The sequence below is a fragment of the Pieris brassicae genome, chromosome 14 (assembly GCF_905147105.1).
Source record: "Pieris brassicae chromosome 14, ilPieBrab1.1, whole genome shotgun sequence".
Taxonomy (NCBI): Eukaryota; Metazoa; Arthropoda; class Insecta; order Lepidoptera; family Pieridae; genus Pieris; species Pieris brassicae.
The window spans coordinates 4,982,074-4,996,433 of NC_059678.1; the positions used below are offsets into that span (position 1 = coordinate 4,982,074).

Genomic DNA, 14,360 nt, shown 5'->3' on the forward strand with positions numbered 1-14,360 from the left:
CACCTGCTTGGGGATATGCTTGAAGTGTCTTCCGAGTGGCCTATCCATTTGCACTTGCGTCTTTGCCTCATCTGCAACTACGCGAGATTTGCTTAGAACGGCCACACTTTCTGGTGGGTTCCAATCAAGAGCCTGCTTGGGGATATGCTTGAAGTCTCTTCCGAGTGGCCTATCCATTTGCACTTGCGTCTTTGCCTCATCTGCAACTACGCCAGATTTGCTTAGAACGGCCACACTTTCTGGTGGGTTCCAATCAAGAGCCTGCTTGGGGATATGCTTGAAGTCTCTTCCGAGTGGCCTATCCATTTTCACTTGCGTCTTTGCCTCATCTGCAACTACGCCAGATTTGCTTAGAACGGCCACACTTTCTGGTGGGTTTAAATCAAGGACCCGCTTGGGGATATGCTTGAAGTGTCTTCCGAGTGGCCTATCCATTTGCACTTGCGTCTTTGCCTCATCTGCAACTAAGCAAGATTTGCTTAGAACGGCCACGCCCGGTGTACGTTTGTGGTGGGAGAATCAAGAGTCTGTTTGGCGATATGATTGGAATCTCTTCTGACTGTATAGTCTACCCATTTACACTTTCCACTTGATCTGTTGGCCCTACAGCACAGACTACTATAAATTTATAACATTGTTTGTTTACAGGTTCCAAGGTACCAAAGTTACATCACTGTCCACATATGCACCCCTGGTACAATCCGAGCACACAGGCAGAGTCCAACAATCGCTGGTGGCTCATCTTCCCATCAAATTTAACGTCACTTGCCAAGCGTCAACGCGGTCTATAGCGTGAGTTCATCAGCTTCCCTGCCTGTGCTTGAGTGAACAAAATGTTTGCTTCAGGTCAATTCCTATACTGTAAGATTTAATGTCGAGTTGTTTTATGTGTATGTATTGCTTTGTGTGTAAATGTTAAAAAGCTGCATTATCGTATCTGTAATGGCAGCATTTTTACAGGTTTACGTGGTTAAATCCCTTCGCACAGCGAGCAGGAATCGCAATGCACTCCAGGGTACAAATTACGACAGACTCCGCACTGGGCAGGGACTCCTTCACTGTATCTTCGAAGCCTATATCCAAAGTTGGTGAACCCCGTTTAGGGGTATGATTATATTTTTCTTCACAGTAAAGAGTGTAAGAAAAGTCATGAAGAATATCCAGAAGCTCCAAGCTCTGGGTTTCTGTATGTTTCGTGATAATTTTTAATAGGCAAGTAGATGATCCACCTCCTGTGAACCTTGTGGGGTTCTCCTCCTCATGATATTTATCTGAATACAAACAAGTGTTGAACGCGCACATAGAAAGTCCATTGGCCGCACGCTGCCCTAAGCTAACATCTGGTTTTGGTTTCCAGGTGAATAAAAATGGTATATTCTTCGACTGTGAGCAGCAGACCTCAGCAGCAGAGGTTTTAGAAAAGTATTTGATGTCGAAAATAATAAATTACGAGTGAGTAGAAGTAGTATTTATTAGTTACAGCCCATGGTTATTGCCAGCCAGTTGTCTGTGTAACTTGTTTTTAAATTTATCTCTAATGACAGGAGAATCTGTATAGTATATGTCGCCCCTAACTAGCTTAATCAGCCGTTCAATTAACAGCTTAGCCGTTTAACTAGCGGCCTGAAATATGTTCAGCCATTTGATAAAACAGCTAGGCAAACTTGCTTCGATGACGTTTCATTACTTAACTGTTGGCCGGCCGATATGCTGCTGGCAGCCAGCAGATCAAGCGCCAAATCAATAAATTTAGCTCTCATTGTTCCCATACTCATTTTTTATTTATATATCCCACAACTCAAGGTGTAAATGTACTTCATTAATGAAATCAATAATTGTCTCGTTAGACCATAGTAGTCATTTTAGTAGTAACCTAACCTCAAAATGTAGCTGTTGCAAAACACAGAATATAGCAACAGGCACACTTCACAAAGAGAGTGACTGAAACAACAATAGAACTGGCTGTGCAATATTGCAGTTGAATTCGATAGCCTAGCGATCGTCCGGCAACTCATCGGGGCAATATAGGCCATAAGTAGCTATACAAAACATGTTTGGCTATATGGCCGGGAAATTATTAAAATATTGCCGGGCCACTGTGTTGCAGCCATCAATTGCAGCAAAACATGGCCCGTTTAGGAGCCCCATAAGATAAAATTGTATCACATTGGCCACCGAAACATTTTTTGTAGAAATACATTTTTAATATTTAAGTTAAGAAATTGTATAATTTAACTAATTTTTTATTATATCTTTAAATATTAGATATAAGTTTCTTATTTAATTTGAAAAGTACTATAGTTTATGCATAATTTTATCAAAATTGAGTCAAGTGAAGTGTGATGTGAAGTTGTATCAGAGTAAAAGTCGTTTGAACAGTAGTTTTCGTGTAAATCGAACAATTCACGGTGAAGCCTCAAATATCGAATGGATTAGAACACCTCTGCAATAAATACTGTGAGCGTTGCCGTGTCTGCGAAACACAATTTCTTTATACATCACCAGAATTGAACCCAAAAGCCCCAGAAACGCCGAGCTCATTCATCAGTCATTCATTGAGCGCTTATTTTTTAAATTTGTTTCAGTACTCCCCAAACCCAAAAAACATTCGTGGACACATTACACCAGCTGACTCCCCTACCAGGTTGTGGATTAATTCTACCTCCAACAAGACAGGATCAAGGAGGAGATGAAGTTATCCGACTTAAGTTTAGTTTGGGCAACATCTCTTTGGAACGAGTGGATAGTGTTGAAGCCAATTTTGGAGTCGTCCTTAGCTATTATAGGTATATAACTTTATCTGACAGGAGGCAAACAATACCACTGTACACTGCCAGCCTCTTAACATTACTTAACGGTACATTCCCTGAAGGAACCTAAGTCGAATTGGTTCGGAAATACTTCAGTGGGCAGCTGGTTCCACATAGTGGTGGTGCGCGGAAAAACCGCATTAAACACGGTCAGCTGTGGAGCGATGGACGTCAGGTGATATAGATGGTATTTTGTGATGATAAAACTCAGCTGCAGGTATTAGTCCGAATAACTCCTCGGAACAGTTTCTATGTTCAACTCGAAGGGTGACTGGTCGTCGACGAACCTTTTGATAATATCTAAATGTTTTTTTAAATTACAGCTTAGATGAAAAGACCGTCTTCTTAAAGATTGATTCTAATACAAAGATAAAGAGTACAGGGAGGAATGTCTCAGCTGAGTGGAACTTATACGTGAAGCAGCCACAAATAGCAGACCCTAAGAAGACACATTGGAAGGTATATACTCTGTTCAATATCTGGATCAATACCAAATCTAATTTTAGGAATCTGAATTTTCGACAGTATCCAGGAAGGGAGTGGAACTCCTTGTTCTTTCATCTTCCCTAGAGAGTTTAATATGGGTTCATTCAAGCGACGGTTAAACAGACATCTTCTGGACAGGCGCTCACTTAACATCAGGTGGGATTGTGGCGATAATTCTGTCCAAATCATTATTTAAATGTAAATAAATTTACCTCAGTCTTCATTGAATACTATTTATAAATGTCAATATTAGATTTAGTTACTGCATCATGCAAAATGTTTGGATTAAGTGTTGACTGGAACATACACGCGAAATTTCAGAACTTATCCAGATAATGCTTATGTATTTTTCTATAAGAGTACCTAAAATCAAACGCAGAGGTATGTTTGTTCCAATGAGATTTAAAACGCTGACCCTCAAAGTTCTTCACCTGTCTCTGATCAGCTCTGCTACAAAGAAGATGACGTAAGCCACGCCCCATCAGACGAAGACATCACGACAACGCCTTCAGCCTACGAAGGTCTCGTCACCATCACGTACAGGTCCTCTGATAAATTCGTCAGCTGTTCCACGGACCAGAGCAGCACCATTGAAGTCAAGTATCGTGGGTCTCCGAAACACGGAGATGGTGGACTAGAGAGGAATGTGGAGTTTCAGATTGTGGGAGAACGGGTATGTGCTTCACAATAGTTGTTTTGTAACGGGTTCCCAATTTAAGCTGGACACTGCAGTCTGTAGTTAAGAATCTTGAATGATGCTGTTTGTTCGGTATGAAGGAAGTTCATTGGGGTTTTGTTTGTCAATTATTTTATTTTTAAGAGCATTTGATTGATCAAACTTTTTTATCGGCGTTGTAAAAAAAATTACCGTCACATTATATCGTTACGTGTCACATTTTCTTGTCCCTACCACGGTTGATGCCAAGAGGTTCGAAGCCATAATCAAAATATATAATAACGATAACAATGATAACAATAATTATATTGCAATTAATGAATTTCTGTTATAATCTTAGTAGTAATAAGGTAAAATAAAATAATTGCATTATTTGTATTCATGTCTTTGATAATAAAAGCCTTTTGTTAAACTTTATCTGATTTAACTTTATTTAACGAATTTCTGTAAAGTTGCATATTTAGTAGATTATTTTTCGAAAAATAAGGTCATAAAGAAGTTTCACTTCTTGCCTGTGTACAGTAGTATACGCACACATTTTTTTTATTTAATACGGGGCCATCGGGTAAGAGGCTCGCAAGTGCGCCGCCGGTCTTTTAAGACTTAGTACGCTCTTTTCTTTAAGCAGTTTTAGTTGAATTGGTTTGGAATTGGCTAGAACTAGTTTAGGACGAATAAATTTTGACCAATAACAATTTTAATATTGCGTAATATATTATTTTGATTATACATTTCTTATTCCAGCTCCACGACTTTGATCTGCTTCCAAAACTGGGTTTGATGGGTGGTACTCCAGCTGGTCAGATCCTCGGCAGTCTTGACAAAGATACTATAAATGCTACAGCAGTTGTCAAGGTATATATACTTTAAAATACTAATTTGAATAGTTAAAAAAAAAACGGTAACATTTTTACACTCAGATTTCTGTTTCATGATTTGTCAATCTAATAGACAAGTAGATGATCAGCTGTGCCTGACATATGTCGACTTGGGTCCCCAGTTTCCTCACGATGTTCTATATCACCGTTAGAGCGAATGTCAGCGCATAAAGTCGATTGGTGCACAGCCAGGGTTCTACGACCTCAGGGATGAGAATCGCGCTCACATTAATACAGACTTCTCAATATATAACAGGATTATACAGCTTAGATATATACAGCAGAGGCACTCCGTAAAATCAATACGGATGACTTACATCTAAAATTGTCTGTAACAAATAACATTCAAATAATCACTTCATGTCCAGCAATGAATTACATGGTAATAATAATAATAAAGCCAGTTTATTTCCAATCTTTAATAACGTATAGCCTTAGATTTGATCTTGTTATCCTAACATCCTAGCTTCCTTCAGTACCATTGATCGGAACTCCTTCACGGGTAAAAGCTTCAAGTTTCTTCTTTTTCCAAATATTTCAATCCATGGCTTTCTATCTCCGTTCGCTTTCTGCTAACCACCTTTTCTAGGGCATTCTCTTCTCCTTATTTCTCTTTATACAGTTGTCTTTAAAGTCCAGCTTTTGTTAAAAATATCAATCCACTTTCTTTATCAGTTCGCTTCCGGCTAACACTTTTATATCTATACAATTTTTCTAGGGCTTTCTCTTCGCCTTCTTTCCCTTTGTATATTTATCTTTAATGTCAAGCTTTTCATAAATATCTTTATCCATGGCCTTCTTTCTCCATTCGCTTTCTACTAATGCTTCTAAATACTTCCACCTCTGCCCTCTTCTTCCCCTTGCTCCTTTCCATTTAGTCTTTAAAGTCAAGCTATCTGTGTGTATTTTGCTGTATGCCCCGCTCAATGATAGTTGTTTTACGGTAATTAATTTACGTCTTGTACAAATCAGAGTAAGTTTCCAGGCGACATTTTAAACGCTTTTTCAGGAGAAGAACGGAGTAGCATCGCTTGTGGTCAACCATGGACCAGAGATGAAGTTCAAGTCGGACAATATTGCATGGCTGTTGGATAGTGTGACCGGAATGCAACTTATGAAGAAATTTGGATTTTACAGTAAGTGGTTGGGGGCTAGATGCCCTGGTGCAGATTCTAACTCTTTTTTGGGAAAGTGGCATCTCAGGTCTAGGTCTAAAAGAAAAAATTAGGAAGGTATTTCGTACTTTAATTGATCCGAATCCGAAATCTGTTTTTTTAATAAACAAAAATAAACTTGAACTAAAACTACCACATCCAATTGCCACCTATTCTTGCCCCAAAACCGCTGAATCTATGGCCCGCCTAAATTATGACATCAAAATTCGCTAGATAGATATATTTTGTTTCGAATCTTCAGACCACGAACTTGCCATTTATCCTCTAGTTGATTTTGAGAGTCTCTTGAGTCTTTGAGAGTCTGAGTCTCTATACCAACGTCAATAACACTCCTCTGAACCCTGAATAAGAATACGAATTGGTCCTCTGCTGGAGCAGCGACCAGTGTGCTTGTCTCTCCATAAATAGAGCCATTACCAGTCGGGCACTTGTAGCTCGCGTAGGTCTTCCTCCACAGCTTTCTAACTTTCTTTAACTCGTCTCCAATTCTCTGCTGACAAGATGACCAGTCCTTTGAGTATTAATAAAACTGCTAAAATCCACCGATACTAATTATGTGTATGGATTATAAATGATTCAATAAATATCTAGTTGTTCACAAGGCTTGTCTGTTCACAGCGAGTGTGCTAATAGGCCTGAGTGTTCTAAATATAATTATTGAATACTTAATTATATCTACCTATTATATGTATGTAACTAGCGAATCTGATAGACGTTGTCCTGTCTTAACTATGAATATTGATTTCGAATTGGTTTAATTAACTAAAAATACTTTATGACAAAATTCTTTGTTTTTTGGCGCGTATATAGATAGGTTTGTTATTCCGACATATAACTGGCCATGTGAAAAGCATGGATTTTCAAGATTAATGCCACAAACAATTAGCGCCTGTAATTATTTTATATATATTGTATCAATATTATAACTCTGGCTAATTTTTCTTTCGTCCTCTTTGACGATATTTGCAGCACGCATTCTGTCAATGTTATGTCAAACGCCTTAACCTTATTAGGTTACATCAAAAAAGTTTGAATGCACTGAAAAAAAATTGCTATCGTAACAAAAGTATTCTTAAATTTTCTAATTTTCCGTGCAACTCATAAGAACTTTCTCCTCATAATAACAAACACAACAAAAAAATAATTAGCGAATCTATTGAATAGTTGAATACTATCAAGTGGAAGGAACGGTCAATAGGGAACTCCCGCTCAGAGGTGAGAACAGTATTCCTGTTGCAAGCGATGGCTCGGTGTGACTTTCATGCCTTACTAAACAAACAAAGCTTCTTAGAGGCTAATTTAGCCTTTCCCAGTAACTACGAAACTGTATATATATCAACGCCAAGTGTTCCAATGCTGGCTGTGGCTTCAAGAAGAGTGTCTTCGAAAAGTGGAGTAGCGACACAGGTTATATTAAAAGATCTTCCAACTAGAGTCTTTAAAAATCGACTTGGTTTATTGCTTTTGGAAAAAAATATTGAGTGAGGCACTGTAGTTGATATAAATTTAATAACATTTGATCTGTACGATACAAATTATATAAGATTTCAATTCATATGACTAATTATGTAAAATGTAAAACTCCTTTAAAGACAACTTTGCCCGCCATTGTTTGTGGCAGAATATGCGAACATACTATTGTACCACCTTTTTGTACCATATTCTTGCAATAAATTATTGTTATTATTAGGATAGTTTTTAGCGGAAAACGCAAATAGTGCACCGTTTTTTTAGCGGCAATTCTTCGCTCTATTGCAATACTTATTCGGAAAGCATCAAATTGAATCTTTAATTAGCTGTACACTTGAACCCCATGGACCAAGAGTCTCTACTCCAAAGGGAACAAAATCGAAGTTGGAGAAAATACTTTGATTTGAGTCATTTATTATTTTATTCAATTATTAAGATTCTAAATCACCTTAGTCATTAATATCTATATTAGAAGATATTTTAAAAGTAGCATTGGCTAAAACACTACCAAAATCAAACCCGAGGGAATGGCTAATACAGTTAATAGAACATGTATCCGTGTATGTTTCAATTAATTCAATTTAGTTTAATTCTAACATAGACCAGCACATTAATTAATGTATGTGGTATATTATATGTCGGAGAAACACCTTCCCCAGTGACGTCATCAACAGTGGTTGCAGATTTGGTGGGCGTCATGAGGGTACAAAACACGACGATTGTAGTTTTCACAATATTTTATTTACACTGATGATACACTGATATTTTGTGGTAGTTATTTAATAATAAATTATAAGTTTTAAGACCGAGCAGTGAGTTCAATGCACCAATCTAGCGACAAAAACTCAGGGATCCAACTCGATCCGTCTCCACTTCAAAAGGGCCCCGTAACAACCAACGAACTGGGCTATATATAGATGGCGCTTCGACCCCACTCGAGCAAAGTGCTCTACTCTCATTGGTCGTTTGTTTAATAACGATTACAATCTTATAAATTAGAAAAGCGTAACTAATTCTAACTAAAATCAATAATTTGTTAACAGAAATATGTTTTAGGTTAAGATTAATGCAACGTGTTTAAATGATAAAGAGAATTTAATGTGTTATTGTACAATCAACAAGCAACTCGTTGAATGGCTTCCTCCGATATATATAATAATGAATTAAACAACTGTGATATTAAAACAATATGTAAAGACAAAACATAACACTAAAGTCAAAGGAAAAGTTTAATGATGACAGAGAACCAAAAACGAAACGAAAGAGAGGCAGACAGAAAATATGAGAAGCTAGCTCCAGCTAGATTATCATATAGCGCGGTCGTGGATTTCGATGGAGGAAGCTTTTCTCGAAGTACAAGCTGTATATGTATAACTATTTCCACGAAATATTATACAAGGCAAGTCAAGAAAAATAATGGCACAACAATTATTTTGTCGACACTATACAGACCTTCAAAGCCACCAAAGTCACCAACTAGGAAATATATATATACTGTATAAATTTCATTCCATTTGAACGAGAAGTTTAACAAAAAATGTGTGCGTGTACTAGTGTGTGTGAGACACTGTGTAAGAGTGAAACCACTATATTAAGTGATTATTAAAAGTGCTTCGATCGGAGTTATTATATGATAAAATACATATATAATAATTACAGTTACTAATGTGGCATTTATATTGGAAATCCATTTGTTTCAAAGTTCCAGTTGTATGTCGCCTGTTTCAATGTCGAAATACCAACAAAACTATTTATATACGCGCCAAAAAACAAAGAATTTGGTTATAAAGCATTTTTAGTTAATTATACCAATTTGAAATCAATATTCATAGTTAAGACAGGACAACGTCTGTCCGCTAGTATATATATAAATTAAGAATATAGATATATATACATATAAATATGTTAGGTTAGGTTCCATAAGCCTCGCAACGCAGTTCTTTTATCGTTAAAGTGAGACTCATGTTGGTTAATTCAGTCCCTACTCATTTAAAATAAAAAAAATAATAAATTAATTCCCGTCTTAGTTATTACGTAATTAGCTAACTTAACATCTTATAGTGATAACATCAATTTTAAACTCTAATTGTATTCTTGAAGCTTCTATATCTGCTATAAGTCATTGCGAGTGTCCATGGGCGGCGGTATCACTTAACATCAGGTGAGCCTCCTGCCCGTTTGCCCCCTATTTTATAAAAAAAAAATATATAAAGAAAGTGCCTTAGAGTTTTGATGATCAGTCAGTGAGTGAGGAAATTAACCTTGATATATTGTAATTTTTGAAGTAAAAACCTGCGCTGTAGGAAACCGTCACATTTTTCGGTTACGCGTCACATTTTTCCGTTACGCACCATCTTTTTCTTGTCCCTACCACGGTTGATTCGAAGAGATTCGAAGCCATTTATAACAAAAATATATAATAACGATAACAATAATCTTATTAGTAATAAGGTAAAATGTAACAATTGTATTATTTGTATTCATGTCTATGATAATAAAAGCCTTTTGTTAAACTTTATCATCGTTCGAGAAAATAAGGTCATAAAGAAGTTTCACTTCTTACGTGTGTACACTAGTACACACACACACTTTTTTATTTCAACTATAGGAGATAAATAAATTAATACTTCCAAAATTATTTGCAGGAGAATGCAGGCTTCAAGGACTAACAGTTCAGACGTTATCAGGCAGTGTGGATCAATTGCAACCAATTCAATGCGCTGAGACCGTAGTACTTGCTGACTGCTCTGAATTACCAAGGTATTTAAAAACAAACCAATGATACTAGAACCTTTTAAGGTCTTAGATTTCTTTGTCTGTTTCATGATTTGTCAATCCAATAGGCCTTATCTTTTTGGGTCTAAGGCAAGCTTTTCCTTCGTACGATTCGACTTAGTGTCCTTCAAGAAAAGAGCGTACCAATTCCTCAAAGGCTGGCAACGCCTCCTGCCCGTTTTATAAAAAAAAAATACGAGCGAATGCTCAATTCGCACAAAGGCAGTCCATCGGTGTGCAGCTGGGGATAGAACTTCAGGTATGAGAGTCAGACAAAACACGTAAATGTTGTGATTTTTGGAAAAAATCGTTAGAAAAAACGAAAAAAAAAAACGTTTGCAGTTCCTGTGGTAATTTTTTTTTTAAAATTATAATAAGAACCTTGTATTTCAGATACTTTACATTATAATACTTTATTTTGATTTTTTTTATTTATCCTTTCGAACGTATACGACAATGTTTGAACAATATATTTATATTGTAGGATCTGTATGCCCTTTGACAAATCCTGCAAATCCTCTGTCTGAACTGAAACACTCTCCCATGTAGCTTCTTTTATCTTCTAAATTATCTTCTTCTTTTTCGTTTATTGTACCTTAGGCACCACTTTAATACTGACTCTTATGTTCCTCTGTGCCCCAGCGATTTGCTTAAATTCATTTCCCACTGCGACATCTGCTTCATTATGTGTTCTTTTTTTATCTATTACTAGCTGACCCGGCAAACGTCGTTTTGCCATAATTATTTTTTTAGGTTCAATAAAAATAACCAATCTACTATACTAAAAAATAGGGGTTGATCCTAGAGGGGGACAATTAAGGGTTGTATGTATTTTTGTGTGGAGTATATAAAATAAAAAATATTTTTTTTTGGCATGGACACCCCTTATCAAATAGGGGTTTGAAATATTTCAAATTCTCCAATTCTCAGCCTTACTGAATATGTATAAAAAAATTCATAAGCATCGGTCGAGCCGTTTCGCAGGAGTATGGGAACAAACATTGTGACAAGGGAATTTATATATAGAGACCATCCGTACATCAATCTTTGACATACCTGTTTTAAAGTACTTATAAAGGTGTTTTAACTACGCTATGTTTTCAGTTTTGTAATACTACGAGAAAGTGCCGGTCGTATTAAGATGTATGACATTGACCACAGCGCAGGGAATTCTACTAAGGCAGAATCTCCGTGAGTAAAATTAATTTATTTACAAAAATACTTACACTATTCAAACAGCACTAAGCCAAAGAAGTCAAAAAAAAGAAGTCTAATACACAGTCCGTTTCACAAGGTTTTATTAAAATAAAATAGGTTTAATGTGGAACATAAGATACAAGTATCACTTATTCTACGTCATTAAATTTGTATCAGACATCTCTACTCATCAGCAAAGAAGACAGAGGATGTAGGCCGAGAGAAAAAGCCGGCGTAAAAAAGTCTTGGTATACTCTTTAAAAATAGCAAATCAACGAACGAACGAATATACGAACTAGCGAACTGTGGAATCTACTACTTGTGGGGGTCCTGAGAGATACAACAGACAAGAGAACCTTCAACAATTCAAAGGAGAGTATTCCTCCCCCAAAAGCCGGCAACAGGTTCAACATCATTCACTAGGCATCGTCTTTGACCAGAATCTTTGCAATGGTTCAGGCCCTTGGTATCGCAACCAACTTTGTCAACATCGCATAACTCCTAGGCACAAAGCAACCGAGTTCTTGGAGAACACTTGGGTTGCTCAAACCCCGCCAAATAGTACCACCACCCTTCAGTCTGTGAAACGTGTAAATTTATCCTGTATGCGCTCATGTTGTCAATATTTAGTTTCATGCGGAGCCCGAGCAGACATAAACAAACCATTTGTTTTCATAAGCAAGTAGGTGATCATATTTCTTAATATGCCGGCAACGCACTCGCGAGACTAACTTATATTTACTAACAAGTCAAGGGCGTAGAGCGGGCAAAAGAACTGGCAAGAAACTCTCCGCCACTCTTTTTATCTAAGTTTTGAGTCATACAAATTGTTTGAACTGGAGCAAATTAATCTCGAGGATTAGGATCATTAAAATATTCGTCAAATTTATAAAAAAGCTTTATTGATTAATTTACGTTTAACGAGGGCTTTGAATTAATTTAATGATAACTCTAATCGCTTGGGAGTTTGTTGTAACAATGAATACAATTTCCATATAAGCAGTGGTTCATCTTCTGCCTGGTTGGTCGTACACTCAAATCAGTTCTGTTTCGAGTATAATAGTGGTGAGTCACAAAGCCACCGTTTGTTTTAAAATCGTTAAAATCGTTAAAACACCTACAGCTAAATTTCAATATCGGACGTCGATGCAGAATACGAAATTCCACCTGAACGAAAACAACCACCACAGTTTCTTAAGGCAGTCTTTGCCGCTAACCATCACTATGTGGGACCAGCTGTCCACAGAAGTATTTCCGAACCAATTCGACTTAGGGACCTTCAAGAAAAGAGTGTACCAATTCTTAAAATGACGTCAACGCACTGACGAGCCCTCTGGCATTGAGAGTGTTCAATGTTCATGTTAAAAAAACATCTGTGCACCACTCACCGTGTATTTTTTGGGTCTAAATTCCATCACTATGTTTTCCTTCATCCTAGCGAATGTTGGCGCATAGAAAGTCCAATGGTGCACAGCCAGGGTTCTACGATCTCTGGAATGAGAGTCACACGCTGAAGCCAACACTGCTACTGTTTGACATTTTTGACAGCACCTAAATTTATTAATTGACAATTAACTTTTTCAGATTAATACCAATTAATGACGGCGTCAAAATCGCATCAGAAGCAACCGGAGTTTTGATCTATAAGAAACACAATGAGACCGTAATACTTGTGCCATTCGCTTACATGGACACTGTTTGTGGGGAATGCGTTGGGCTGGATTATAATAATTGCTAGAACAAACACACCAAAGTAGTTTGTACAAATAACGGGCCGTTAAATTAGGAACCGTTTGGCTTGGCCTAAATGAATAGAGCTTACAAAAAGTTTATGTAACGACTCGTGGCAAATACGTCTGGTTTTGTGTATAGAAACCAGAGATCAAGTAATTTTAAGATATATTTAAGTATTTTGTAGTAATAAAAATATTTTTTAGTAAAGAATTTTTAATTTTATAACCCAAAAACGAACTTTGTTCGCCAAACGCTTTTTCTCCTTTCATCTTTAAAAACTTTCTTAAAAACAAAATTATCACTAACATTTCAAAACTGACAGTACATACACCTACTAAAAATCTCAAAGTATATCTTGTCAACCTGTCCTATGCTGATACAGAAAATATTTTTATCGTGCAAAAATAGTATGTAGAAAATATATAAATACAGTTTAAATGCTAAAAGGAAGAGACTAGCTGTCCACAATATATGGACTCCCAGTGTCCCCGACACTTTAATTTACATAAATATCCTGTATAATCTGTATCAATATGTGTTCGATTCCCGGAGAAACAATTACTAAAATACTTCTAGTAATCACGTGAAGCGTATCCTGATGCACCAACTTTGATAATTTCCTGTCACCAACTCGCCGTTTGCTCTGGCTTTAACCCATTATAATTAATTGAAGACATAAAACCGTGGGCGTAAACTCAAAATAACTTTATTCTTATAGGTAAATGTAAGTTATGAACGTGAGAAAAGAAGTTAAATTAATTGTAAATTTATATTTACTACCAGTTCACAAGTCAAGGGCGTAGAGCGGGCAAAAGAACTGGCAAGAAACTCTCCGCCACTCTTTTTATCTAAGTTTTGAGTCATACAAATTGTTTGAACTGGAGCAAATTAATCTCGAGGATTATGATCATTTAAATATTCGTCAAATTTATAAAAAAGCTTTATTGATTAATTTACGTTTAACGAAAGCTTTTGAATTTATTTAGAAATAGAAATAATAGGAAAAGACTGGGACACTTGGCAAAGGTGGAGCCATCTGGAAAGAGTGGGAAGAGGCCTCTCCAAGAGGCCTCCACAACCACAGGCGATGTTTATTTATTAATTTATAAATGTTCTGCGTAAGTATTTTGGACATTCCAACTCAATCAAGAACATTGTC

The 14,360-nt window shown here is 36.7% G+C and overlaps 1 protein-coding gene across 2 annotated transcripts in view; it reads left to right on the forward strand.

Annotated features, from left to right (window-relative positions):
- The window catches only part of LOC123718124, a 54,129-nt gene extending 40,721 nt beyond the window's left edge, over positions 1-13,408 (forward strand). For both annotated transcript variants that reach the window (XM_045674522.1, XM_045674521.1), the window contains exons 19-29: positions 649-792; positions 961-1,084; positions 1,358-1,452; positions 2,586-2,786; positions 3,134-3,269; positions 3,742-3,969; positions 4,717-4,827; positions 5,860-5,986; positions 10,141-10,255; positions 11,375-11,461; positions 13,052-13,408. In XM_045674522.1, the coding sequence (XP_045530478.1) occupies positions 649-792; positions 961-1,084; positions 1,358-1,452; positions 2,586-2,786; positions 3,134-3,269; positions 3,742-3,969; positions 4,717-4,827; positions 5,860-5,986; positions 10,141-10,255; positions 11,375-11,461; positions 13,052-13,205 (1,522 nt within the window). In that variant the 3' untranslated portion in view covers positions 13,206-13,408. The remainder of the gene's footprint in view (positions 1-648; positions 793-960; positions 1,085-1,357; positions 1,453-2,585; positions 2,787-3,133; positions 3,270-3,741; positions 3,970-4,716; positions 4,828-5,859; positions 5,987-10,140; positions 10,256-11,374; positions 11,462-13,051) is intronic.
- The last annotated feature ends 952 nt before the right edge of the window (positions 13,409-14,360 follow it).